Source organism: Balearica regulorum, chromosome 9 (assembly GCF_011004875.1).
Source record: "Balearica regulorum gibbericeps isolate bBalReg1 chromosome 9, bBalReg1.pri, whole genome shotgun sequence".
Lineage (NCBI taxonomy): Eukaryota > Metazoa > Chordata > Aves > Gruiformes > Gruidae > Balearica > Balearica regulorum.
The window spans coordinates 14,461,422-14,489,158 of NC_046192.1; the positions used below are offsets into that span (position 1 = coordinate 14,461,422).

General features: G+C 37.0%; 1 protein-coding gene across 12 annotated transcripts in view; it reads right to left on the reverse strand.

Moving 5' to 3' along the window:
- DLG1 (discs large MAGUK scaffold protein 1) overlaps nt 1-27,737 on the reverse strand; it is a 157,129-nt gene that overhangs the window by 28,261 nt on the left and 101,131 nt on the right. For all 12 annotated transcript variants that reach the window (XM_075761190.1, XM_075761187.1, XM_075761186.1 and 9 more), the window contains 7 exons: nt 26,580-26,749; nt 25,784-25,920; nt 25,270-25,414; nt 18,063-18,189; nt 15,770-15,926; nt 14,551-14,653; nt 2,633-2,747 (listed from right to left, as the gene is read on the reverse strand). In XM_075761190.1, coding sequence (XP_075617305.1) covers nt 2,633-2,747; nt 14,551-14,653; nt 15,770-15,926; nt 18,063-18,189; nt 25,270-25,414; nt 25,784-25,920; nt 26,580-26,749 — 954 coding nt within the window. The remainder of the gene's footprint in view (nt 1-2,632; nt 2,748-14,550; nt 14,654-15,769; nt 15,927-18,062; nt 18,190-25,269; nt 25,415-25,783; nt 25,921-26,579; nt 26,750-27,737) is intronic.

Below are 27,737 nucleotides of genomic sequence, written 5' to 3' on the forward strand. Positions count from 1 at the left end.
AGCAAAAATAAGAGAAGCCCATTAAATCAGTACATCTTAATTAGCTGGGGAGAGAGAGAGAATTAGATGTGCAAAGAGTTAGCTGCTGCTGAATTGCTATATTTTTATTGCCCTCAAGGATTGTTTGTTATATTGCTATTCATCATTATTGATACAGCTACGATTAAGAAGAAAAATCTGCCATTTTATCTCAAATTGTTTTTTCAGGCAAACACAATTACAGGGCCACAATGATGTATCTGGTTTCATTTGCTATTTTGTTACCATGATTTTGAGAAATCACCAGTGATTATTATTTTTAGAGTATTTTTATTTGATAGATTTTCTACAATTGTGCTTGAATGCCTATAAACATTTTACTGTTAGATTTACCATTCAATTCAGCATTACATTACATAACTGGGATCCTTTAAGGCATATCCAAAACCAAATATTACAGAAAAGGAAAAAAAAAAAAAAAAAGATAGCTTCAGTTACTAAAATTGCCTGTGAATTGGTACAATTAAAAGTACAGAACAATCATACCAGAGCGGCTTATAATAAGACATAAGCTGGATAACTAACAAGTTCTGTCAGTATCTAGCATTATGTGAAAAAAAAAAATCATAAAACTTACTTCAGTGAGGTCAAAATTACATCAGAAACCAGACAGAACAGATGTGAACCCACCCTGTGTATGTCAAGTTGCCTACCAGTCTTTGGCACCTCTTGGTGTGGTGACAAGAGTGGATCTCAAAAGCCCTAGCAGCACTCTCTGTTAAGAGATGTGGGTGGAAGACTCCTTTTCCTGAAGAATTTTTGCATTTTAGATTTTTGTTCTGACTTAGTAATAAGTTGATTCCAATAAAGGTTTTTGGGACTTAGTAAAAGGAATCACCAGTCTCCACGAGACTGCTGCCAACAACCTGGAGAAGGCTGCTGGCAAAATCAGTTCAACCTCAATCCTTTACAGATAACAACTTCATGGAGGAATAAAAGCTACATAAACACAAAATACTTGTCAGTGGCTTAAAATACCAGACCAATGTGTGAACATAAGCGGTTTAGAACCTAATCAGGCTATAGCTAACCAAGCAAAATAAAAGCATTTAGAATTGTTTAGGCTTAGTTATACGATGAGGGCTAAAGCGATAAATCTTGGGATTGTGCAAAGTAAGATCTCAACACAATATCCATATGTACAGCTACCTGTGGAAATTCTAAGACATGGATAACCGTTATTCAAGCACTTATCCTTAGTATTTGAGGTATTTGTCCTTAGATATTTAAAATCTGACTCCCAAAAATATTTAAGGCAGACATAGTAAAAAAACAAAAAAACCAAAAAAACCACAAAAACCAAAACAACAAAAAAAAGCAACCCATAAAAAAACCGCAACAAAACCCCAACCAAGATCAGCTCTGCAAAACCAGAATCCAGATAAGGCTACTAAAATAATAGGTCAGAATATACGGGCTAAAATGCTATAGTCAATCTAAACAGAAACCCTGTACAAGTAATTTGCCACATTTGTTTCAAAGCCTTCAGAAATAGCTTGCAAAGGACAAACTTTTCTGAGCATAGATATGCAATTACTCAAGTAACTGCCTTGTGTAAGACTTGCTTTCTTTCCCATAGCTCAATAGATACAGCACCACGAACAAAATAGTATCTGCTTTGGATGGGAAAAGTCAATAGCACCTAAGCCTTGCATTTTAGCAGGTAAGCCAGTGAGGTCCTACAACATTTTAAACCAAGTTTAACCCAAGCACCAGCACTACTGAAGCCTTACCTGCTCTACTAAAATGTTCTGGCCCTTGCCAGCCCTTATTCAGTCCGGAGATGATCTCCATCAGGGAGCTCAAAAAACAATTTATTTTTAAAAATGCAATCCTTTTACTCACATTCCATAAGCTTCATGCTTTATCAGTATATGATAACCGATGTAGGAGTTAGTTGGCACATTAATGAGCTGCACCTTGCCACAGTTTCCCTGTGAAACCACCTATTTTCTTAACTGCTTCATGCTCTTTTATATTTCCATTTCCTTTTAGCCTCCTTTATGTTTAATTCCATATGCATAAATTAATGAAGAATATTCAGTTCTTTGATGCATTTGCTCTCTTGGTTACCATGGAAAGTGTTCTATAACAAAACACTACTGGACATAGAAATAAGATTTCTTAATGCAAGCTGAGAATACAAGTAAAGTAAGTTGAAGGAAATAAGATTGAAATCTGTGAAAGCTTAAATAAAGGGAGACTATAAATCTGAATGCAAGAACATGGGAGAACATGAAGAATACTGTCACAAAAACGACAAACTGAATTAAGTCAAGGCTTCACATACCCTGTATGAACTTTAGACTGGTGCTATTACTTGCTTTTTGTCCCACCTGTCAGTGAGACAATAATCCTTCAGCAAAAACATGTATTTATTCTTTAAGTTAGTGTATCTCAGGGCTAGTACATATTTTTCAGCTATATTACATTAATCAATCTAAATTAAGTTTTATTTTTAATGTATTTTGCAAATAAATATCAGTTAAGTTCAATAATGAGTAAATAATTGTATAAAAATGCAAATACAGAAATACTAAGTCTACAAAAAAGCAGAAAAACACACTAGAAAGACTGTAAAAAAGACGATTACCTGACATATAGGGATCTCTTCTGGCTGGTTCGCAAAGATCCTGATCCTGAACTAATGCTACTGTTCATCATCTGTTCCCGTAAATCATGTATTTTAGCTTCAAAACGACTGTATTCTGTAAGAAAGACAGGCACAGCAATTAATGTCCTCTGAACTTTAGCAATTACATTACTCACAAGAATGCTGAAAATCCCCAAGAATAAGCATTTGTTACAGCTTTAACGCAAGAAAAAAAAACCAACTCTCATACTCAACATTTTTATTAAGCACTATGTTTTGTAATTAAAAGCTGTGTGAAGTTTTACATTTATCAATATTAACTGAAATAAAATTTGAAATAATTGTGATTAAACAGAGCAAATAAGCAGAAGCAAATATCCATATCCATACTTAAAAATTTCATGTTTTTACTCTATAGTTCACAGTAACTATTTTTTCCACTAATTAAAACAAGCATTTCTACTAACAATTATAATTTTTATAGTAATAAACTGATACAAATAAGTTTTAAACCATGAGAAAAAGAAAACTTTAGAACATACATCTGATATACATATGTTTATAATCAAGCACTATATATTTTAGATTTTAAGAAATGGGAATTAGAAGTGCCTGAAAAAATAGTATTGAACAGATACTTTAACATTACTGGACTGGAATTAGATAAACAATTTAGGATAAGGTAGAAATACACAAAAACATTTTCTGAATGAGACAATGTTCCCAGGGGAGCTCAGGAAAGGGGGAAAAAAAAAAAATCCAGAACTCTGGCATGAATCTCGATCCACTTGTAAACTGCACTAGAGATTCAAACTCCCTCTATAGAATTATGTGCAATGTTAATCCTGGAAAAACGGATTGTGTTCTTAAGCAGCACTGTGTACTAATAAAACTAAGCTAAATGCATTTGATTTTAGCTACAAAGGCAGGCAGTATAATAGTAATAGCTTCTTCAGGACAAACATTTCCTGAAGTGAGGTACTTACATGCTGTCAGCATAAAACATGAACTCAAAACAAGTTTTTCCTTCAGCTGAATAGTTTAGACTTCAGGATCAACAGATCCACTTGTAAAACCTTTCAGTTAAAGGAAAGGTTCTGCAGCCACCGCCTTCGCCAGAAGACCACGTGATGCCAGATTAGAACAAGTCAACACCAGGAGAACCAGGGTGTGTGCAGCAAGCAGCTGCTGAACTGGGTAATGTGCTGCTCTCCTTAGCTGCACTCTTATTCCCTGCGGGCACCAAATTTACTCAGGAAGTGCAAGATTGATAGAGAGGGCTCTAAAATGCAAAAATCTTCAGGAAATCTCTGAACTAAGGTTCCTTCAACAGTCATCTAAATACCATGAACAATTTATCATGTTACATTCCGCAGCACTTTCTCGCCACACATTCATCAGATAGTGAACATCAAAGCTTACAGATTAACCAGAGAAGAAAAAAAAAAGTAAAATTAAGTTACAGAAGAATATTCTGTGAACCAGTTTCTGGTATATCACTTCATTCGTCAAGGTAACTATAAATCTCCACCAATAGCAACTATAATTAACCCTATCCAGATTATGACAATATGAACAGTCTCTTAAATAACCCTGACTTTTGTCTTTTAAAACCGAAAGCTAGTAGTTTTTAAGATAGTATCTTAGTTTTTAAAAGAGCAAAGTGCCTTTTTACAACTAAAGTCCAGATCAAATAATTTATCAGCACTAAATCAGATTGATGAGGTTGTTTGAAAAGAGAAACAAAAACATCATTTCCACCACTACCAATGCTATCACTAATAGCAAAAGAATTATAGATGACAGGATGGTAACTTAAGAGGAACGTAATGAAAGGACATTTTTTAGAAAGCAATATCCCTCAGGGGAAGGGCCCAGATGCAGAGAAAGAACAGTCGTCTTCTGCTACTGCTGCACTGCATGGCCTTAGGTAAGTCACCTCGTTTTACTCATTTAGACTTGAGAAATGATCTTGTAAGCCCCTTACCAGTTTCTTGGGTGTTTTGGAAGATTAAAGCTCTAAACTTCAAACATACAAAAATGGTAGCTGAGACATCTCACATAAGAGATTTTTTTTATGCCCCCTGTGTGAAAGGGAAGTAAGCATGGAAAAGACCAGATAATCCAACCATTTTCTTGTGCTACAGCCTGTTCAGTACCAAAAATACCTGCAGTTCTTTGCAATAGCTACTGGAAAAGACTACAAATTTCTGTTAAGAAAGTATCAAGTGCCATCTGTTAGAAGAATGATATTTCCTCCTATGTAGCATGTAGTATGTAAGAGTTAACAGGGGAGGCTATTCTTTACTATTGCTTCACTCTATCCTATATTTCATCTTTAAGTTGCTGGTCTTGCAGTTTTCTGGAGTAATTTAATTTTTCTCATCAGAACTCCTGGGAAGTGAGCGATGAATGAGTGACAGGGACATCTGTGGGAGTAAGAAGGAGAATAGTTTCTACTGTGAGGTTCTTGCCATACTGATAAAGCAAAAAAGGAAACTAATGGGCTGGGACTGAGAAGACTCTATGTTCAAAAAGAAGGGGTGCCAAGAGATGCCATATTTAGGAAAAGCTTAAATGCTCTGTGCAGATGGAATCTGGTGAGCTCCTCTGATGTAAGCTAAAAATTTGAGTTATATTCCTCTTACAGAAGGTTTTAGGAGGAACAGGATGGATAGAAATCTCAAAATCATGGCGTTTGGAGCTGAAAAGTAGACAGGATCTTGGTTTTTAAAAAAGAAAGCTTGGTATTAGATACAGTGGTAATGAAAATAAATCTGGTGACAGAAAATAAGACAACAGCAGGACTCCTGATAGCATCAGAAAAGCAGTATCAGTTTGGTGCCCACAGGATCAGCACCCATCCTCTGTTGACTAATTAGGCTTGGTTCAACTTTGGCATTATAAAGCAAAGTGTGAACTCTGCTAATCAGTCTAGGAGTGATTACTTTTCTGCCTCTATGATTAAGAAGAGTTAGACATCGACTGTCTTTAGCACCTTCAATCTCTTATTAAACTGAGGACTACTGATATCATCTGGTCGTTTACAAAATGTAGAAAAGTAGTTGCAGGACAGCAGTCAGAAGACTGTCCATCACTGCTCCATCTTACGTGCTCTAAAAGAGGGGAACATCAATAGCCAACACGTGGTAGCAAGATTAGAGACTCATATCCAAAATGCATGTGTATCAAATGCAATTGATACAAAATGCAATTTTATTTGATTACAGAAGCACCAGAAAACTACCTACACACCTGTTTTTAATCAATCCCTGCAGTAATACTTTAGTACTTATGAAATGCAAAAAAAAAAAAAAGGCAAACAAATTAGAGAAATGGCATCACATTTACACTAATGAAAGACTTCATATAATGGGTATACCGGACATAGGTGACTTTGTAAGAAACCCCTTAGCTAAAATAACGTAAAAGCAGAAGTACTGGATAAAACTAAAACCACAATCTTAGCTTCATACTTGCACTGATGAGATAACAAGTATTTAGGGAGGAGAACTAGGCAAGCACAGAGTGATACCTTTCCTTCAAGTACTCTCCCATCTTCCAGTATTTTCAATGTATAGAATTTCATTTTATGTTTAAATTACCTTTTTCATTCAGCTTATCATCACTAAATTCTCCCAAATGCCAGAGAACTGTTTTCTTTGCAATTCTGGTCTTTCTTAGTGGGGGGGCAGTGGGTGTTTATGCATAATATTACATATAGAGTATATGACAAAATTGATCATATTTTTTCCCCTAAATCACAGTGAACAGCACCATAAAATGTCACATGGCTGTGACAAAGCCATACAATGCACATATAAATATAAAACTTTAAAAAAAAGTTTTATTTTGCCACTTCAACATTCCAGAAATTTGGAGCTGGAACAGGCCCAGTGAACAAGATAAAAAGGACACTCTGCTTTCTTGGTTAAGGGGAAATGAAGAGCTTGGCTGAGAAGGAATATGACTGATGTCTGGTCAAATGTGATCAGGGTAACCAAACAGAAAGGACATCAGCTATTTAAATGAAAAAGCAAAACTGACTTTAATGCAAATGAAGTATGCTGGTCATGGGAACTCCATCTACAACATGCTTCCAATTTCCACAGCCATCAAAATATTGAAATTCTGAAGTAGTATTTCAATAAGAACTATGGTGGCACAAGAACAGCCCCCCCACCCCCACATGAAATTAAAAACAAAAGCCAAAGCACGCAATCCAAACTCTTAAACTTTTCAGGTAGGAATTTGACCAGGATCTGAAACCTGATGTATATACAATGGCAGTGAATGGGACTTAACTCAGGATCTCTTCTAATGTTTTGAAATTTAGGAAAGCTGCTGATGCTATACATCAAATAAAGGGTAATAGGCAGCATGACTAACATGAAATGCAATCAAATAAGTTCATAAGAATAATGGTATCTTTTCTTGGCTAGAATTTTCTCAAAGTTTCCAATAAGTTTAGGGGGCAGTGAGGGAATAGTACCTTGCTATCATAACATAAAGCCTGAGAAAGAGCAAGCATCTGCTGCTTCGATTCATGGCATTTATCCAACAGTACCCCATCATCACCAAAGGAAAAAAAAAAACCCCAAACCCAAAGCCTACTCTGGTTTACACATAATCAGTTGTTAAGAACATTGGATGGATACATCTGGGCTCAAGTTTAAACTTCAAAATTATACTGGATAAGCAGATGGTGTAAAACTAGAATAAATCTGCTCTATTGCATGTCTGCACAGATTGCACAGCAATGAACAAAAAGGAGTGGGGGCTGGCACGGAAGGGAAGATTAGGAAATCCTGAAAGATTCCTTTGCTCCTGAGCTCCTAAACGGATTTTACCTAGAAAACTGTAATGTTTTCAATCTCAATGTTTATTTTAACAGAAATGAAAACTTCAGAGAAAGGGTCTGAGCAGTGAAACTCTCCTGGACTGCCTATCTAGAGGGCAACAAGAGAACAATGATAAACACAGATACATGGTGAATAGTCTATACAGATAGGGGATGAGAAAAAAAGAGGCTGCAATGAAAATTAATTTGGTCTGGAACACATGTTCTAGCAAGTGGGGCAAAAGAGCAGAAGACTACGAAAAATTCAGGAAACATGGCAGAAGGAAAAGCAACTCATGGAAGCATGGATGTGTGTACAGGGAACAGATGGCAGCACAGCACTGAGAAGCAGAGATTCTTGCATATACTGAACCCACAAAGAGCTGAAAAAGTTCAGTTTAATTAAAAAAGTACACCCCTTGCTTCCCTCTTCCCATCTGTCTGCGGAAAGTCCTCCTTTAGCAGGACCCATTGGATCTGTTAAAGCAGGACGCTTGTGCTGAAAATTTTATAAAACTACTAATTTATACTCTTTTCTCCACTCTCAGATTACTCAATTTTCCTTTTTATGGTGCCTCCAAACAAACAAACTGAGAAATGGAGCCTGGCAGTAAGTTTGGATGGCCACCACTACATTGATCTTGTATTGACCTTCCATTTGTTTTCAGTTTTAAGCTTGAGAGGCAGGACTGCCACAGCTGAAGTTGTATTTATAAGTTCTGGTCATATACTACTACCATCCCTTGATTTTCTGTACTAGTATCTGATAAATTCATAGGTACCATTCATGCTTCGCACATCTTTTCTTGTTACCGACTGTAGCATAAATTTCAGTTGGTGGAGGAGGCTGTGGAGTATAGCCTGTTTAGTACAACCACTCAAAATCACTAGCAAAGAGGTTACCTATTAAAATGTATGGACCACAATAAAAACATCATAAATGATTTTTGAGGAGACATTACTTTGCTTCAATGCTTATTGTTTTATCTTAAGAGGACCTGAGAGAGACCACAATGTGTTCCACATGCTATTGGTGGCTCTCACGCACTCTAATGTGTAATGAGCTTGTACCTCGTTAATCACTTGAAAGACTAGGCCATGGAATTTCAAAATAGATTAGAAAAATTGCATTTGTATTTAGTTAAGAACATATCCCGCAGAGCCTGCAAAACTCTGAAAGAGACTGGGTCCAGTCATTGTTGAAGTGAATTCACCAAAAATGTTGTTGAAGGTTTACCATGCATTCACAACTTGTAAAAGGCTGAACTATTCTCAAAGACAAACAATTTTATTTATTATATTAAAGAGCAGGAGTGAGGTTTTAAAGGATTAAAACATGTGTAAGCCGCTTTATACCATCTATCAGGACTATATATAGCAGAACCCTTCTTCTAATCTTAATGGGCCCGATTTTAAAGATACTTTAATTGACTAATCTGGATTACTTGTAGATGAGTAGAACAAGGTATAAAACAAGCAGGAACAAAAATTTGGAAGATTAGAGATCACATACCCCAAAACAAGATAAACTTTTTTTTTGTGTAAAGAATTTTTCATCTTAAGAAATTGGTATGTACTGATCTTTTAAACTGCCTTTAAGACAATCCATGTTCTCAGCTAGAAAGCAAGGGAAAGTTCATCCTCCTGATACAAAATAAATACTGAAAACTACATTTTGCAAAAGCATTATTGGCTTTCTGCTACTCCAGCTGGACTTCTACAAACAGAAGACTTACAATATATTTCAAGACAAATGCTCAGAAAATAGTCTTAGCTTACACACATGAAAGTGCTACTGTTTCACAGAGCTTAGTTATTCTGTTTTAAATTCCACTAGAAAACAGTGCACAGATGAAGTGTCACAAACAGAAAAATTGGCCAAATGCTGGCCATTGAAAGGTAAGCTCTAACAAAGCTTCTACCCTCATCCCACCCCCCCGCCCCTGACTCATCTGTTTTAAAGACAAGAGAGAATGAAAAATAGAAAGTTGTCATACTTGGATCTTATTTTCAGTAGAGGAATATGTTCCTTTAAAACAAAACAAAACAAAAATCCATGAAAATTCATCTAAAAATCTGGCTAACAAAGTATGAGGAGTTTTAATTGAACCATACATCTTGAATACATTTTACAATGGAGAACCACTTGGTTCCTTCAATAAAGCTGAGAGAAAAATGTGTATTAACTGCCTATATGAACAATGTATGTTCACAAGCAGAGGTTTTTTAAAAAATACCTTAAAATCTTGAGGTTTTGGCTCCACTTTCTCCTAATCTTACACTGATCTACCCAATCATCTAAGTACATGGAGCTACTCTGATCACTTAAACATCTTACTACTTCCAGAAAAGAAATGGATATATAGAGATGGACTAGATCAGCTGAATTACAAAGAGAAGATCAATGTAGATTCTAAATTCTAAATAACAGGCAGCTGATAACTCATGAAAAGAGACTGCCGTGCTAGTTAAAGTTATAGGGTGTTTTTCGTATGTCAGGTGGGTCCTTGAGAAACAAAAATAATTTAATCCACAAAATTATTTTCTATCCAATTTCAATCAAACATATTTTCGTACTTTTTGGCTGTTTTTCTTATTTTCAAACACTTAAATGCACTCAAGCTATAAGACAATTATGGTAGCCTACCGGCACCTCATACCTTTTCAAAATGGCAAAATCTCACCTTTCAGAAATTCTGAATTTTGAGGTAGTACTATTATTATGTCAGCCTCAATACACATAAGAATGTTTTGGATGACCTGTTAATTTGAATGGACACAACAATGGAAATGTCACTGTGAAATGACGGGAGAGCTCTCCAACAGCTGTGCACCTCTGGACAGTCCTATACTTCCTCCTTGCTGCTCCTCCCCTCACTACATTCCTTTCAAGCACCAAGACTCTCATGCTCCTGTATCCCTGCTACGTAGCATGGATACAATTCCGACCATCTCTGAATCCCCACTCCCAGGAGAGATAGATAGATATATATATATATAGATATAGAGAGATATATATATATATAAATTGCCTAGAGCTTCCTCTCATTCTTCTGCACTAATATGACAATTTTTCCTTGCCACTCTACATCTGCAGAAAACCCAAAGAAGGGAGACGGCAGTGTGGCACGGAGGTGTGTCTGCAGAGTCAGGGAGCAACAGGAAAATGAAATGGCTCAGAAACGTCTACAAATGAAAATGCTTTTGTGTACTGCAGCAACATCACCTTCTTTAAAACTGCTGCAGGTCATGGTACTTCATTTCCAGTGGAACTCATGGCAAAACAAATTAATATCTCAAAAGGAGATAGAAATTTGTAGTACAGGTGGGGGAATAAGGAAAAGCTTCCAAACAAAGAGGAAAATAAGAATGACATCCTGACTTGCCCACCACAATTCTACAGGATAATTCCCATTTCCCAAACTTCTGCTCTTCTCCTCCTACCATGGACCTCTCCTCTGCAGCATCCAGCCTCAGCAGGTTCAAACCCAGTGTCCTCTGTAACTAGGGAGATTTTGTATACACACGTGTCTGTGTCCGTACCACAAAAGTATGTACAAGTAGAACCTGTTGAGGTGACTCAACAGGTTACAACTACATCTCCTAGATAAGTTGCAAGATAAAATGTGGAATCTACAAGGAGAAAGCAGAAGCCAATTGACTACAACTGTGGCAGTACAAAAGTGGTACCTGATGTGCAAGTCCCATTTGTTAACAGCAGAATACCTTCACATTCCTTATTTGGCTTTCAGCTATCTCAAAGAGCACAGGTAAGTTGCTGAAACCCGATTCAGTATAGCAGGAGGCATCTCTCAAATTTACTGAACATTGCTGGAAACTAAATGAATGCCCAGAAGGATATTTTTAGGAATGAGATCACATCTGTTTTCACCCGGTTTTATAACCAAGGAACATTTTGGAGATTTAAGGGGGAAAAAAAAAGTCAGCAGTTATGTAATTTGAGCCTGGATATAAGAAAAGCAGTATCATATTAGTCTGCCCCATACGTCCAGTAACTACTGTTTGATAAACCATGTTGTCTAATTGGATTTGAAGTGAGAGAATCAGAAAATTCAACCCTTTCCATGATAAAGGGTTTCCGAAGATTAATTTTTTTCTACAGCCTACTCAGGCTTTTCTGTTTCTGCTTGAAAGAATCCTCTTTTCCCAGAAATCTGAGGTGAAAGACAAACAGGGAATTTCTGATAGAGTTAATGTGGTAGGATATAAAAAACATAAATTAGCATTCCCTATCACACCTATGAACATACAGTCATATACAATTACAGAGAGTGAGGTGAGCTGGTCCCAAGTGTCTTCCAAATGCTCCTATCATACCAAATCTATTTATCCAGTTATAATGAGCCCTGATGGATGTCTAGAGTCTCCTTGATCTGCCCTAGCTGTCAGCATCTTTTACAAAATCCTGCTGGATTTATAAATATAAATATAATACGTATGCAATACAAGCAGTTATAACTGATGCTCTTCATCTTTATCAAAACATTTGAGAAACACCAATGATGAACAATACTTTTATGAACTCTTCATTTTAATAATGGTTAACCTTTTTTTGAATGGCATGAACAAAAAGTAGAGATAATTATATATACATAAAAATGAAATTCGCCAGCTTAAATGAATCAAGTGAGGGGAAAACATGACCATCCACAGCTATAATGTAGGAAATCTGAAGATGATCAAAGAACATACACACTTTTACCAAGTACACTCAATCACACGGATGATATTTTATGTTTCAAAAGTCAAATTTCAAACAGACTGCTTTCCTCTGATACTAAACAGTACTCTTCAAGGAAATATTCCCTTTACTAATCTCTAAGATATGAACAGTGAATATCTGATTCAACTTACCTTCCACACCAGACTGAAAAAAGCTGACAGCTGGAGTGCTATTCAACCTCTTTTTACAAGGAGTAAGAAAAAGGCAAGCAGAGATGTGAAACAGTCTGACAGTAGTAACTTGAGCTTTCTGAGGTAGGTTGGCCATGTGTCAATTCATACTTTGCCTCCAAACTAGATTGGATCTCTGTCTCCTAGTTACAGTTTTTCTTCATGGCATACTTCAAAAGGGGAGAGTAAGCCCTAACGTGGTTCCAACTTCTTCACTCTAAATGGAGATTTTAAGCACTATTTCTGCAAGACAGATGGTCACGCAGACCAAAATATAATACAAACCTTTCTTTGAATAATGGGTCAGATGTCTGCCCATAATCTGCGATAATTCACGTAACATCTCCTACATGCAGTCTCTCAAATGGGCCCTATAATTCTTTGAGAACCACACTCTCAATACAGCTCAAATGCATGCAGTCTTGTTCTGAATGCTTCAGTAGTCATGAAAGACTGAGTACAGCTCTAGGTTTGAAGTCTACAAGTGACAGGCGTTGAGAAATTTCTAAGAGGCAGCATATGTTGCTCTGGGCAAATCTCTGGGCAATGACTCAAAATCCCATCAGTCAGTCAAGCACCTCCATACATGTTTCAAGAAATTAAGTTATCTACTTGGACAAGTGGTAGCGAAGAAAGCCGTTATTTCCAGTGCAGAAAGAGCAGGAACCATTCAAAATGCCTAGGAAAAGAAAGCTCCAACTTTCAGAGTATGACTGGATTCTTTTCTTTTTAAAGCCTGAATCGCAAGAAGAGAGGATTGAAAAACTACTGCTTTTGCATGAAGTCTGGATACATTTTTTGGCAACGGGCGGGGGAACGGACGGACAGGGAAAGCAGTTCTGTTCTGGGATATATTCTCCCAGAGAAACATTTGTTCTGCTACCAGCAGCCACATCGCAACATACCTTCCTGGCAAAAGAAGTAGCGATCAAGAATGCCTCTTTGAACAAAAAAGTGGACAGATGCTCAAAGGACAACTTACGGGCAAATAAAACCACAAGTTTTATTTCTCACTAAAGTAAGGGATCCCTATGCAAGGAGCAAGAAGGTGTAACAGGCTGACCCACCTGTTACAACACTGAAGAGCTAAGCAGAGCATAGGCCAAATGTGTATCAACAGAAATATTTGACAATTCTGACACAAAGCCAAAGCAAATATTCCAGACCCAATGCTGACCTTACTCTTCTTCCTAAAAGGAATTCTCACAGTGAGCATTCCTAGAACACGAATCCTGGCACAGAGCAATCTACAGATTCAACACGTGATCAGGATGCACACCCTCTCAGGACAATACTGGCATTGGGAACACTGGCTGGCTTCAGGGATTCGACCATGAACTAGACACAAACAAATTGGTTGGCCTTATTACTGACAGAGTTCCTCGGTCAGTGGAGATACATGATGTTGATGCGAGTGGAGGAGGAGGGGAATGTGAAAGCTAACATTTCAAAGACTTGGGGAGGACAGGATAAGAGAAAGATGATAGAAGAGAAGAAATAAATGAAGAAAAGTGTGCTGCAGTCAGTTACCTAAAAAATTTCAGATGAAGGCAGCAGTCCTGCTCAATATCCAGTCTTGATAAACACCTACACTTACCCTTGCCAGTACTGTTAAAGGAAAGGTTTAAGCAGACAAGTCACTGCAAGGAAGATTTAGTGATGGGCCATCCAAATTAGCAAAATCGGAGAAAGCTGTTTATCATCACAGTTCACAGTAAGAGACCAAAATGTCTTATTATATATAAACACAATAATATATGTGTTTACAGACCCAAAGTAAGCATATAATTTTAGACTACTGAATTTTTAAAATCTCAAATAGACAAAGGCATTTCAAATGTGCTGCAGAAACACAAGAGAACAAATGTGTCTTGTGATGAGGCAGTATTATTTGGCTTCTGCAGAACACATAAGGATGGTTAATAGGCATCAGCTGCAGTCTAATCTGGACCAGAAGAAATTGCTGGATAAACAGAAATACCAGCTCAGTATAAAACAGAGGAATGAAAACCTGATGGTCTCCTTAGGTCATCTACAACAGAGAAGGAATTAGTCTTTTGTCCTCCTACCACTAAGGAAAATAAAACCACCAAATAAAAGGGTAAAGACAAAAGTAACAACATGGTATTTCTACCAAGTTCTGAATGTATAAGGTAACCCTTACCTTCTGGACGGTACTGAGCTACGATAGTTACTGCTTGACCTGCATTCTTCAGCGCTGCTGCTGCCTGTTCATGGGTTGCTGCTTTTAGATCTACTCCATTTACCTACAAGAGATACAAAAAAACTCTATCAAAATGTTTGTGCTTGTATTTATCATCACAGAACAGTTTCTGTGCCATGTGAGTTTTCCCTGTTTCCAACATTAACACTAGTTAATACAAAGATTACTAATCCTTACTGAAATCCAAAGTCAATAAATACTCTCTCATATACACCCCTCTGTTAAGAAATACTGTAATTGTCATAGTGTATGACTTAATGAATTTGTATTTGCTAGGTCAATTTTCCTTTTAAGATCTTTTTCTTTCTTTTTAAGGAGACACAGAGAATGTTACTTTCCATGATGATTCACCTCACCTTTCTACACTAGAGCTTCAGGGATCTCCTTAGCCAAAGGATACCTACAGACCATTATGTTTAACACCTGGTGCCAGAGCACACTCTCCATGAAATTGTCTAGCCTTGTTTTCAATGCTTCTTTTTTTTTTTTCTGACACCATTTTAAAATCTGCAAAAACATGTGTCACATTTTAGACCAAAAGTGGTTCTTGTAGTTTAAACTAAAATAAAGGTGCACTTCAATATCAGCATTTTAGTAATAGCCAAGCCAAAATTATTTTTCCCTCTTAAATAACTACCAAATTACAATGTAACTGTCCAAAGAAATGATTCTCCATAAATTATTTCACAAAACCACACAAAATCTTATGACCTTCAGTACTAAAGAGAAAAAGCCCTTAGGCAGGTAATGAGATGAATCTGTTTAACACAACAGGGAGTTTAATACTTACTCCAGGAAGCACCCAGTTTTAGACACTACTGCCAAGTGTCTCCATCTCATTAAAAGCTTATTTCTGAAGCCTGCATTCTTTCAATTTATACATGCACACCTCAGCTACCAGACTACAGTAAGTTAATGTCTTCACTGAAAAAAAAATATGTATCTGAGACAGGAAAGCACTATTGTAATCAGATTACAGATAAACTGAGGCAAGGCTGAAGTCCTCAAAGATACTTTGGAAGTATCTTGGAATCTGTTCCACTGACTCAAATTTAGCTCAGTTAATTATATTCTTTGCATATAAATCATACTAGCTAGCATGAATATCCAGGGAGGGGAAAACTTTTGTTGTTTAAATAAAAGAATCAAGGAATCCTACAGAAATTATACGATCTCCTTTCCTAAGCTCTCCACTCAGGTCAGCTGGCCCTCCTGCAAGTATGAAAGAGATGAAAATTCCTTCTCCATCTTCTCCTCCAACAATGTTGAAGCCAAGACCTGTTGATCCTCGATGCAGGACGACCTTTCTAGGCTCCCTGAATGAAAGGAATACGAGATCTTGGTCACTAGTCATGAGTAAAAGTAAAATAAACAATTAGAAAGCTAAGTTTTTTGAGAGAGATAGTGTTGCAAATTTAGGTAAAGTTATGCATTTCTTAAGGTAACAATGCTGTGTGTCCTACCCTCTGCCCCCAGTCCTCCCCACCAAAGCTTAGACTATGAAAATAATAGCTTCTATTATTTGTATGCTTTCAATTCTGCTTGTTGTTAGGTGCACTCAAAAATTGCTAAGTGTGTATATACTATAAATTCCTATTATGTTACAATGTTATTCAGCACTAAATGTCATTACTTAACACTTCCCATATTGTTCAAGAGCCTCAGTATAGCTCACAGTCTTATTTTACCTAATGGTAATAGCGAGCAAAAAAGTACTATCTTCCCTCTCTGAAACTTAAAGAACAAATTCTAATAGAAACACCAATAATGAAAAATATGTCCTTACTGCTTTAATTTCAGTTGGTCAAACAATAAATATAGCAAAGAACAATTTAAGAAGTACGCATAAGCCCTTTCGGAAAAAAAACCCACACCCAACAGAATTTATGGTATGCTCAAATAGATGTGCAATTTATTGACAGCAACAGCAATTGAAAAAGTTAAACAAACCAAGTTGTTGCATTCTTTTTATAGGACCCCTGCCTGGCTTGGATGAGGAGAGGAAAGAAGAAACACTGATCAAGTTAAGACAGGCCAGTCTACTTCTAATGCAAAAAACAGTCCTTCCAAAAATCTACCAGTCTGCTACTTGATCCAATACAAGAAAGGCATAAATTATTTCAGAAACAGATCTTTCTAATAAAGCAGAGCAACTGTGCACTGCATTTGAAAAATCACTAGAGAGCACTAAAGAACAATTAATGGCTGTTCTTAAGTATTTGGAGTTATTAATTATTAATTTATAGGGAAAAACTAAGTAGCTGCATTTTTCCAAAACAAACAAAAATATCATCTAGTCCAATCTTTTAAAATCACTCCATTTTTGCATTAGCTCTTAAATCAACTTGGTGTCAAATTCTTACAATTTCATCTCCTATCAACTGTTATACCCATCCTTTTAGAGTACTATTTTATTACAAATAAATGACATTGTGAAAACCTATGTATATTGCTGTGGCTCACACTAATGCATTAACAAAAATGCTGCAGTTAGAGAACATAATACACAGTATCTTAAAATATTACTCAAAATTTCTAAGCCTCTTTTTGAGATAGAGTGAGTGGAAAATGGGAAGGTAATTTAAAGAAAATCACCTAAAGCCTTCTCTGAATAGCCCTTGCGTTTCAGAAGAAATCCAAAAACCTCCCTTAACAGTAATTTTAAAGGAAAGCAATACTATCAGCAGGACAGAATCACTTTGGCTTATATGTTCACCTAAGTTAAAAATAACTGAAAACATATCCAAGGCTCTCTTACCTTCTCATACACTAAAATAAATTCTCCAATTTATTATACCACTTATGTTTCAGTCCTGGGTGGACCCTGCCTCAGAAACTGAGTGACATTATCCATATCAGATGATGCTCTGACACAGAATCAGTAACAACATTCTGAAAATGCAGTATAACATCCGTATACTTGCAGAGCAGAAGGGTAACAAAATTACAAGAGCTTTCCTTTATCAGTGATGATGAACAAAAGATTAATACAATCCACTGAATCAGTGAAGGAATGAATGGTCTGTTAATGGGAAAGGATTAAGAGCTCTCCAGCCTTTCTGGATTTACTAATCCATCAAAACAAACCCTTATCTGTGGGGAAAAAAAAGAAAAAAGATTGCTGGCTTCACAATAAGAAATAATCTCTAGTCTGCTCATACTACCCTCCTAAAAAGCTCTGTCAACTCTCGGAGCACTTTGGCAGGGCATTCTGATTTTAATAGTATTCCTGGGCTGATAAATGCTCTGTGTGTGTGTGTGTATATGTGTCTGTATATACATAAAAATATGTAGTCTTCTCCTTACATAAATGTTTACAAGTGTTAAGAAACTAATGATTTGCTTTTATTTCTTGAAATAAAATATTCTAGTCACCAGTATTTTGCCCACAAACACATTTTATAAGCTTCACTGGTTAACTGATTTGCCATGTAGCTTTGCTTATTCATTACCTGGTAATCTCATCATCTCCAAGCATTCCCTTGGGAATTGGCGAGTATCGGCCCGGTGATGCTGGGGGCAGAGACTGTCCCAAGTAGGCAGATGGAGTGATATGGTTATCCACTGGCTGAGAATAAGCTTCAAAGAGTGGGAAGAAAGAAATAAAAAAAAAGCATTAAGTCAATTAAAAAAAAAAAATAGCTGGAGAAACTGAATTTGACAAAGTATTATAAGGTGTGACCTCTTCTAAAACTGAAATATAACAGTTCAAGTGATACACTGTAAATATCATAGTTCTAAAATACTGTGTCACATCTACACATTCCCCAGTTTCCTCACTCTAAGTTAGTAAGCAAATTTTTCAGTTTGATTGTGTCTCAAAAAACTCTCCCTTTTTTAGAAACAGACATTGTGGATAGCTGAAGCCCATGTGGACAGTCTGGAGATTTATCTGTTTTTAAAGTTGACTTTAGAATCATAGAATCATTGAGGTTGCAAAATACCATCACCCAGTCCAACCATTAACCTAACACTGTCAAGTCCACCACTAAACCATGTCCCTAAGCACCACATCTACACAGATTTTAAATTCCTCCAGGGATAGCGCCTCAGCCACTTCCCTGGGCAGCCTGTTCCAATGCTTGACAACCTTTCAGTGAAGAAATTTTTCCTAATATCCAATCTAAACCTCCCCGGTGCAATTTAAGGCCATTTCCTCTTGTTTTATCACTTGTTACTTGGGAGAAGAGACCAACACCTACCTCACTGTCCTGGTTCTGGCAAGGATAGAGTTAATGTCACAAGGAGCCAGGACAGGTGAGCCAAGCTGGCCAGGGGCTATTCCATACCATGTGACATCATGCTTACCATAAAAGGGGGCTAGTCGGGCAGGTGCAGGCTTGGTGTGACTCCGGGAAGGGTTGAGCATCCGGTTGGTCAGTTGTAGGGTCGGTAAATCATTCTCTGTTATCACCCATTGTTACTATCTGTTATCAGCACTGTTGTTGATTGTTTTCCCTCTCCCTTGCTGTCCCAGTAAACTGCCCTTATCCCAACCCTCGAGGCTTTGCCGTTGTTTTTCTGTTCTCCTCCCCACTACAACCTCTTTTCAGGTAGTTGTAGAGAGCGATAAGGTCTTCCCTCAGCCTCCTCTTCTCCAGGTTAAACAACTCCAGTTCCCTCAGCCGCTCCTCATGTGACTTGTGCTCTAGACCCTTCACCAGCTTCACTGCCCTCTTTGGATGCCCTACAGCACCTCAATGTCCTTCTTGTAGTGAGGGCCCCAAAACTGAACACTGTACTCAAGGTGTGGCCTCATCAGTGCCAAGTAGAGGGGGATGATCCCTCCCCTAGTCTTGCTGGCCATGGTATTTCTGATATGAGCCAGGATGCCATTGGCCTTCTTGGCCACCTGGGCACAACACAGACAAAAGGAAGCTTTCTCAAGGTAGCTTCACGAGGCCTACAGCAAGGAGAACGCTGCTTTTGTTAAAACCAAGTGATCAACAAAAGCATTCATATTTGAGGATTCCCTAATAATTAGGAGTTGTTCAAGACACATGACTCTTGAAAGCATTTTTTAGAACAGCTGTAACATATACATTGCACCTTCATCTTTCTGCTCCCTGCAAGGATTCAGAGACTATAGATCCCATCACTTTATTCTTTCTGTCTGCCCCATGGCATAAAATGCAGCCTCTATGCCCTGGTAACAGATTTGGACAGTTACTGCCAATTTCAAAACTTGTCTTTTAGCCACATAGGAGTTTTGGCAATAGATTTTCACAATTATTACCAAACCACACAGCAATATTTACATTTCAATTGAAAATAATATATGTATTTTAATACACAAGTATATTTCCATGTCACTGTACACACTTGTTTAAAGCAAGTGATACTTTAAAAAATGACTACTGTACATAAATACAGTTATTCTGCTTTTCCTCAAAATTTTACAGCTAAAGCACAAAAAAATGGAATGCAGACTTTACGAGCTCTTTTCCAATTAGCGGAAAATGGTTTTGATTAAAAAAATTTCAAACAACTGCAGCTCAGTATAGCAGCTGTGTACATTCTGTTCATGCATTAAATCTTCTCATTTCAGAAAATGAATTTATAATTGCTTTTAACAAGTCAGTGGTAGCAATAACGATGCATATTTTGTAGGAGGTAATTAGATTTTTCATTACAAATTCTATGTTCATTGACTTACAGTGCTTTTCATTTGATTGTTTTTAAGGTTCCTAAAGCTTTTAACTGGATCACATTCAGAAACATACATATCATCTAATACTATCACGTATTCTTACTCTTTAAAATTTTGTATCCTTTCACCATGTAGCTAAAACTCAGCTCTCAAGGAACATAACAGTTTATTATTGCACACCTGTGGACTGTTCCACATCAGCACTGGCTACATCATTTATAAACTTCTACGTATGGTACGTGCTTATAAAAGTCAGGTCCTTTTTCAAGGCTGGTATTCTCTGCGCTAGGGAAGCAAATCTACAAGGCATAAAAAGGCTCTCCATGGAGTTCCTGCAAAAAACCATGCCTGTGCCTTTCCAAAAACTTTTTGCTGGAGATTATACTTGAAGAATATTCATGAGGAACATGATAGAAATAAAAAGCAAGCCATCACTTTCTGAATTCTAAATCAGGTCTAAACTTCTACTTTCAAGTAAATATTATTACTGATGTAACTGATAAAGGACCTGTGTTTTGGATGAACAGAAAATTACATGCCTAAAATGAACTTGCTTTGACAGGACAAGTCAAAGACTCCTAAGGAGAAACTCCATTTCCAAATCCAACCCCCTAAACACAGTTCTACACAAAAAGAAAATGGAAGATTGCTTATTATTTCCTTATTGTCTGCAAACTGAGGACACCAATCACAAGTACAATCTCTACAATGGGAAATGAAATTAAAACTCTATTGTAACTTACTGTTACCAACATATTCTTCTCTTCCCGTATTTATGCCATTTAAGGAACAATAAGGCATTAATATGTCTATTGAGGAAAATGACTGTTCCCTACCTTGCAGTATTTTATTTCTCAATGCAGGGTGGAAATACGCTAGCAATGCATGCACGCACACAAAGGACAAATACTTTAAAAGTGGCTAGGAGTCAAAAATGCATCATTAATAATGTCTTCAAAGGAGGCCTGTTTAGGAAGCAAGTCCTCTGCCTCTCAAAAACTCTGTAGATACTTTTCTGACTTTGATATTCTACAGTATGCACTGTACAGGTAATGGTGGTGGTTTTGAATAACAAGTTCTAGACCTTCTTAGTAATATTTTAACTAACTAACTTTAAAGCATTTACACCAACAAATTACCGGACATTTGTTCCGGGAACCATTTAATGACCAACATTTACATATAGATTACTGAGGTAATTTACATTCCCTACTGCCATATGACCTACCACAGAAGCCTGATAGCTATGATTATTAGAGCCACAAATCAGATTAGCTGGCAACGGTGCTAGCCAGCTGGGTGGCATTGGTCCACAGGACCACCCTATCTACAGTATGCAGAGGAACAGCAGCACAATGAGCATACGGGTTTGTGGTTTGTTGGGGGTTTTTTTGTTTGTTTTTGTGGTTTTTGTTTGTTGTTGGGGGTTTTTTTGTTTTTTTTTTTTTTTTTTTAAATTTCCATGTTTCCCATACATGGAAATTCTTGTCCTTCAGTGTCTCATGCACAAGAGAGCAGTACTCAAATGACAATGTGCTCAGAAAGAACAATCTTTCATAATTGCATTCTTCTTGAGTCAGAAAATAGCACTGTAAAGTAACTGTTTAAACTAGCAATCTGCACCTCAAAGGTTAAAAGAAAAATCTCACAGAAGCAACAGAAACAGGCATAGCAATCACCTATTCCAGACTGTCGATGGTTGTGGTCAAGCTTTCATTGCTCACAGTACCAGTCTCTAAAGCTACAGCACATAACCATGAGCTATTTTTTCCACATTCATTCCCTGCTAAATGCTCTGGTCTCAGAGAGGCCTAACTCTTTTTTAACAAGATTTTCAACATTAATTTCCCCTATGGGCAGCCAGAAGGTATTCACTCACTCTGATAAATATCAAATGATGGAGGTCAACTTTCAGCCCCAGTTGCACAAAGAATTATGCTGGCAGGATCTGTACTCTTCTCAATAAACACTCCCATAAATCAGAATCTCAGAAACCTCTTGATCAAATGTTCCTCAATTCAAAACTCTAATCCCAAAGAAATATCAAATAGCAAATGATTTAATTATCTATATGGATGCTGACTTACTTTGTCCCATCTTTTGTGCCATCAGACCACCTGACAAGACTGTACTATTGCGTAGCTAGTACTCTTACTACAGGAGTTTCAAAAGAAATGGGATTTTGCTGAAAACCTAGATACCAAAATTGGTAAACCTGGTTCTCATACAGTTTTTCAGTATCCTTAGCGCTGTATTTGAAATCCCCATCACCAGAGGAAGTGAGGCAGCCTTATAACTAAACTAGACCAGTTCCAGAGAAAAGGTCTTAGACAACCGAACTCTGAATTTGGTGATTTGTGGACTTTTTAATGAACTACCATGTCCACAAGAGTTAGCATAATGAGCAACCTATGGCATGTTCTGCAGACAGTACAGATAGTAAGCTGGTAAGTACTGCATTCTGTGCTTTTAGATGTTTCTGATAAAATGTGTGTTTAAAAAACCACACACATTAAAAAAGAACAACCGAGGGGAGATCTGGGCAGTGAGCAGTCTACATATATACTCAGGTAGCAGACAAAGTTTCTATTACCTTAAAATCATTTGTAATGGGCATGTCTATAGGCAATCTCTGTGTGAAATTAAGAGATTCAGTAGTGAAAGGAATACATTACTCCTCCTGTGTGATGGGCCTGAACTCCTAATAATGTGTAGAAGAAGATTCTGATAGACAGAAATCCAAAGGATTGCAAATACATGTCTCAAAAGAGCTGCAAGTGAGTAGGTAAAGAAGGAAGACTAGTAACTGTTTCAACACTCACAATGAGTAAGTACCTGAGCCAGGTACTGCTCTGCCAAACGCAGCATCACTTTTGAAGGCCTCATCTGAGATGAGAACGAAAGTGCAAACCAACCTTGAAATGTTGGCCCTGAAAACATCAGTTTCTGAAATAGTATGTACAGGAGCCACTATTTTTTGGTATGAGTTCTATTTAATTGAGCAGCTCCTTACAGAAAGTGGAGGCTTTCTAATTGTAAGGTTATAGTACTCCTTTATAAAGGAGCAATAGCCTTCCAGGAGACTGGTATCTCCGTTTAAAAATGCCATTGTAAATGTGAAAATATTGAGGAGTCCTGAAAAAGCTTTTGTTCTGCCCTGAATTAGAAAAATAGCATCTAACATCTTAGCCATATGCAGTTGTTTCTGGTAAGTGAAAGATTTAGAAAAGGTTAAACTGATTTCCTTGAATTAAACACCTCAGGCAAGACCTATGGATCTATTCTGTGTGCAAAATTCAGTCAGTAGATCCAGTGTCTCCACGTCAGCTGCACTAGTGTATGAAGCTTTGGGTAGGAAAGGCTTTCCTGTTGTAAGGAAAACAGACTCAAGTCTCATCAAAGGACTGAGCACTTTGCAGAAGAATGTTCTTTGGTTAACTGTTGACAAAAGTCTACCAGGAACAGTGTAAAACAACACAGTAACTTCAAACAGAGAACTTAAAACTGCAGCTAAATGAAACAAAACCCAGAAAATCTACTCAAAAGTACAGACAGCACTTCAGCCCACATCACCATCCACAGCAGTGTAATTGCATTACTGCAACACTACCAGGAACACTACGTACAAATCAGGTTACCTCTGTTCCAGAAAATCCAAACTCAAGGTGAAACATACGTCAGTTACGATGGGGAGAAAAAAAGTAGTCTGTCTTAAGGAAACAGTGGGAAAGGTTGAATTATTGGACAAACTAGATACCCTAAGGAAAAATGGCTGCTCTCTAACCATATATAGAGTATAGAAGTGGCGATGAGTAAGTGAAGGCTGAAAATTAGTTTTATGTCAAAGAACGGAGCCTTCAAGAACACCCTTCTAGTAAGACAGTGAAGACATAAAACCTAATTAGCTCCAAACTGTAATTCAATAAGCTTACGAATAAAGACACTGTAGCTATCACCAATAAATGATGGGTTATAAGGTACTTCAACCCTTTATTGTGCTGCATTTTTGTTGATGTTCTTTACATACTGTTTCAGATTACATCAGTGGCTTTTCAGTCCAAAAGTGTTCCTTTTTTCATATGAAGTACTCTCTGATCACTGTTAAATATCAATTACTTGTATCTAACAGCAGGAAACAAAACAACCCAAAATAACTCTTCCCCCAGAACCATTTTATGCAACAAGATGAGTAAAACTGGTCATCTTGGAAAGATACAGTTATATCATTCTCATCCCTTTCTCCAAATACTAAATAGTAATAATACCTTGAAGAAACTGTACATTAAGTTAGTTTATTTTTTTTTGCATTGTAGTTCAGCCCTGAACCTTCCCGATTTGGATGTTTGATTTCAAAAAGACTCCTGTAAGTGGTACCCTTATGTCAAGAAGAAATTCTTGTAACTATTTTCAATACAGCCTTCAATTTCCACTTGAATTATCAACAATTATGTCAAAACTGAAGTCAGATTTCAAGTAAGTTAACATGAAATTTTGCAATACATTCGCAGGCAGGTACCAGAAGTCAAGATCTTCCCCCTCCTCCCTGTCCAGTTTATTCAAATATGTGCAGCTTATGAAAAAGGAGGAAAACAGGAAAAAAAAGGCAGAACATCACTAACCTCTACCTGACACAGTATTGTCTTTTGCTCAGTTCACAGGACACTGAACATCTGTGCAGTGCGTTGCTGGTTACTCCTTGCAGCCTCCAGGAGAACAAGGCACATGTTGTCCTTGTACTCATCACCAAGTGATGAGAAACATCGAGTCACTCGGACTAGGCCACAGCACTGTCAGCAACACACTAAGAGCGCCATTGTTGCTGTTTTTTCAGTACACAAGCTATAGGATGTTCTGTTTAGCACAATTTCGCTGATTAATCAGCTTTGTCATATCAGATTTTCACACTGTCTTAATTGTAAAAAGCTCGAAACTGTTAAAATACTAAAAATGGGGTATGTTAAAGCCTTAAAGGGAAAAAAAAATAAATTTCAAAGATAAGCTGAACTTACAGTTTGTGATGTCAGGAGGGGCATAACTGTCATTCATGAACATGCTGGTGGGTTTTGCAACTCTCAGATAGACAAAGTCAGATGTGTTCTTTAAGGCAGTCACTGCTTCTTCATGAGTAACTTCTTCTAAGCAAACACTGTTCACCTAAAGATAAAAAAAACCAACAAATTCTCAACACACAGAAATGCATGTTTTCACAGGACGTTCACTGAAAGCTGCTGGAGCACACTGGCATTGAGAGTCTTTACCAGGATTCATGTGCCACAGGCATAAATGGTTATATAAAAGTTACACAGGAGATGCTTAGCAGTGTTGTTAAACAGATTTCAGATTTCCTCATGTGTTGAACACTGCAGAGTTAATTTTCATCACTGATTTCCTGGCAATATCAATTTTTTTACCCATTTCTATGAAATAACAGTCTACCGGCAGACAGCTTAACCACAAAGTGAATCACACCCTTACTGGGCCTAAAAGTGAAGAACCATAAAAAAAAATGCAGCTCCTACTTACGGCTAAAAGTTTGTCCCCGATCTGAAGTTTGCCATCTTTATGTGCTGCCCCGCCTTCAATGATTTTGGTTACATAGATGCTGTTGTCTCCAGGTATATGCTGATTTCCTACACCACCAGCAATACTGAAACCAAGACCTGCTTGAAGACAACATCATTACTCAAGAAATCTCTTCGCATTCATTAGATTCAAATTATTATATAAATAACAATGGTATTTGTATCGCACATAGACAAAAATATTAGGTTCTGGCTTAAGCAATACTGGATGCCTTTCCAAGTGAACTACATAATTTTCCAGAAAGTTCTGGAAAAGACTTAACATTTACAGAAGTTCTGAAAGTCAAAAGCTAAATCATTTCATGCCTTGTGAAAAGATGCACACAGCAGCACTACAGCATAACCAATGATATTTAAAGAAACACTGTCCAACATTTATCCACACAGAAATAAAATAATACTTTCTCTGGTTTTTTTAGTCTCTCAAAGATCCTTTCTAGGTTTCATTTCAATGAAATATTTTACTCTCATTTGTAATGTACTTTAAAAATACTAAATAATATTAGAAACACATTTTTATCATTTGAAACAAAAAAATGCATTCTACAAGAACAGTTTCAAGACATACAGATAAAAATTCAGAAGCATTTGAGATGCCTTTATCTTATTTTTCATTAGTCTGCATTTCCTAGAACTTCACATGCAAGGTACTATTTAATTTCAAAAAATAAATGCAAAAAAATCTATTGTCAACTCTAGCCTTCTTGTGAAACAGAAGCTTTATACCTCCTACGTACCTTTAGGGCCTTTTACAAGTTTGATTTCCACTATTTTTTCTGTAACTGGTTTTCTTCTTTTGACATACAATCGTACAATTGATCCCGCTTCTTTCAATGCTTCAACTGCTTTGCTGTGTGTCACATCACGAACATCCACCTCATTTACTCGTAGAATACAATCATTAACCCTACAGACAGCAACATTCATGTTCAGCTGTTGTGTTATACAGAGCGCACGCATTAGAAGCCTCGTATTTTATCGACAATACACTAACATACGTGTAAACACATTAATATACACAGATTTTCCTTCAAAATTATATTGATTCAAGACAATGCTCTAAAATTCATTATTAATGCTTAAAAATAAACCAAGGATCATTAGAAAACATTTAAAGGGAGTATTTTGTTCACAGCTGAAGAGGCTATCATCTTTACACGTGTTTAATTTAAACACTATTTTGAACAGAGCTTTGTACAAACTACCTTTTGTTTAGGCTATAAGAAAGAATTAAAAAATTCAGAAACTAGGAGGCACACAATGAGAACACGCTAGTTTTAAGCCATGATGTGAACAAATCAACCTCCATTCCTGCTTTTCACAAGCTGTTTAATCACTGGCCTTCCACTTCGTTTAACATGTTGCTGTAGTAACACCAAGCTCTCATTACACTAAGTAGAATGCCTGACCCACCTGTCACCATGTTCTGCCAGATGTACCTCCAACAATGGCCAACAAGCTAAAATAAAGCTTTGAAATAAGCTTATTAGGACTAAAAACCGTAACGCATCAGGCATTTGTGCCAAAAGTGATAGGGTAAGTTTTTGACAACACAAGAGAAAAAAGCCAGTCCTACAGTCGGATGTGGGTTTTTTCCCCAAACAGTGATACAGGAGTATACTTATAGACTGTTCTGGATTAGAAAATAATTAATTAATGCAATTTGTTATTAACTTCTAACAGTACTCTTCAAAGGAAGTTGCAAATATCACTTGCTACCATCTAGTAACATGCCAACATTTCCTCAGTAGGAGTCAAGTAGTGGTATCAGTCCACAACTAAATAAGAAAATACGGTATACTGGAGGAGGAGTACTCCATTAATGTAAACAAAAAAATATGGCTTTTGAACATGAGTAGCGTTTTTGAAAAATTAAAACACAGAATTATGCCAAG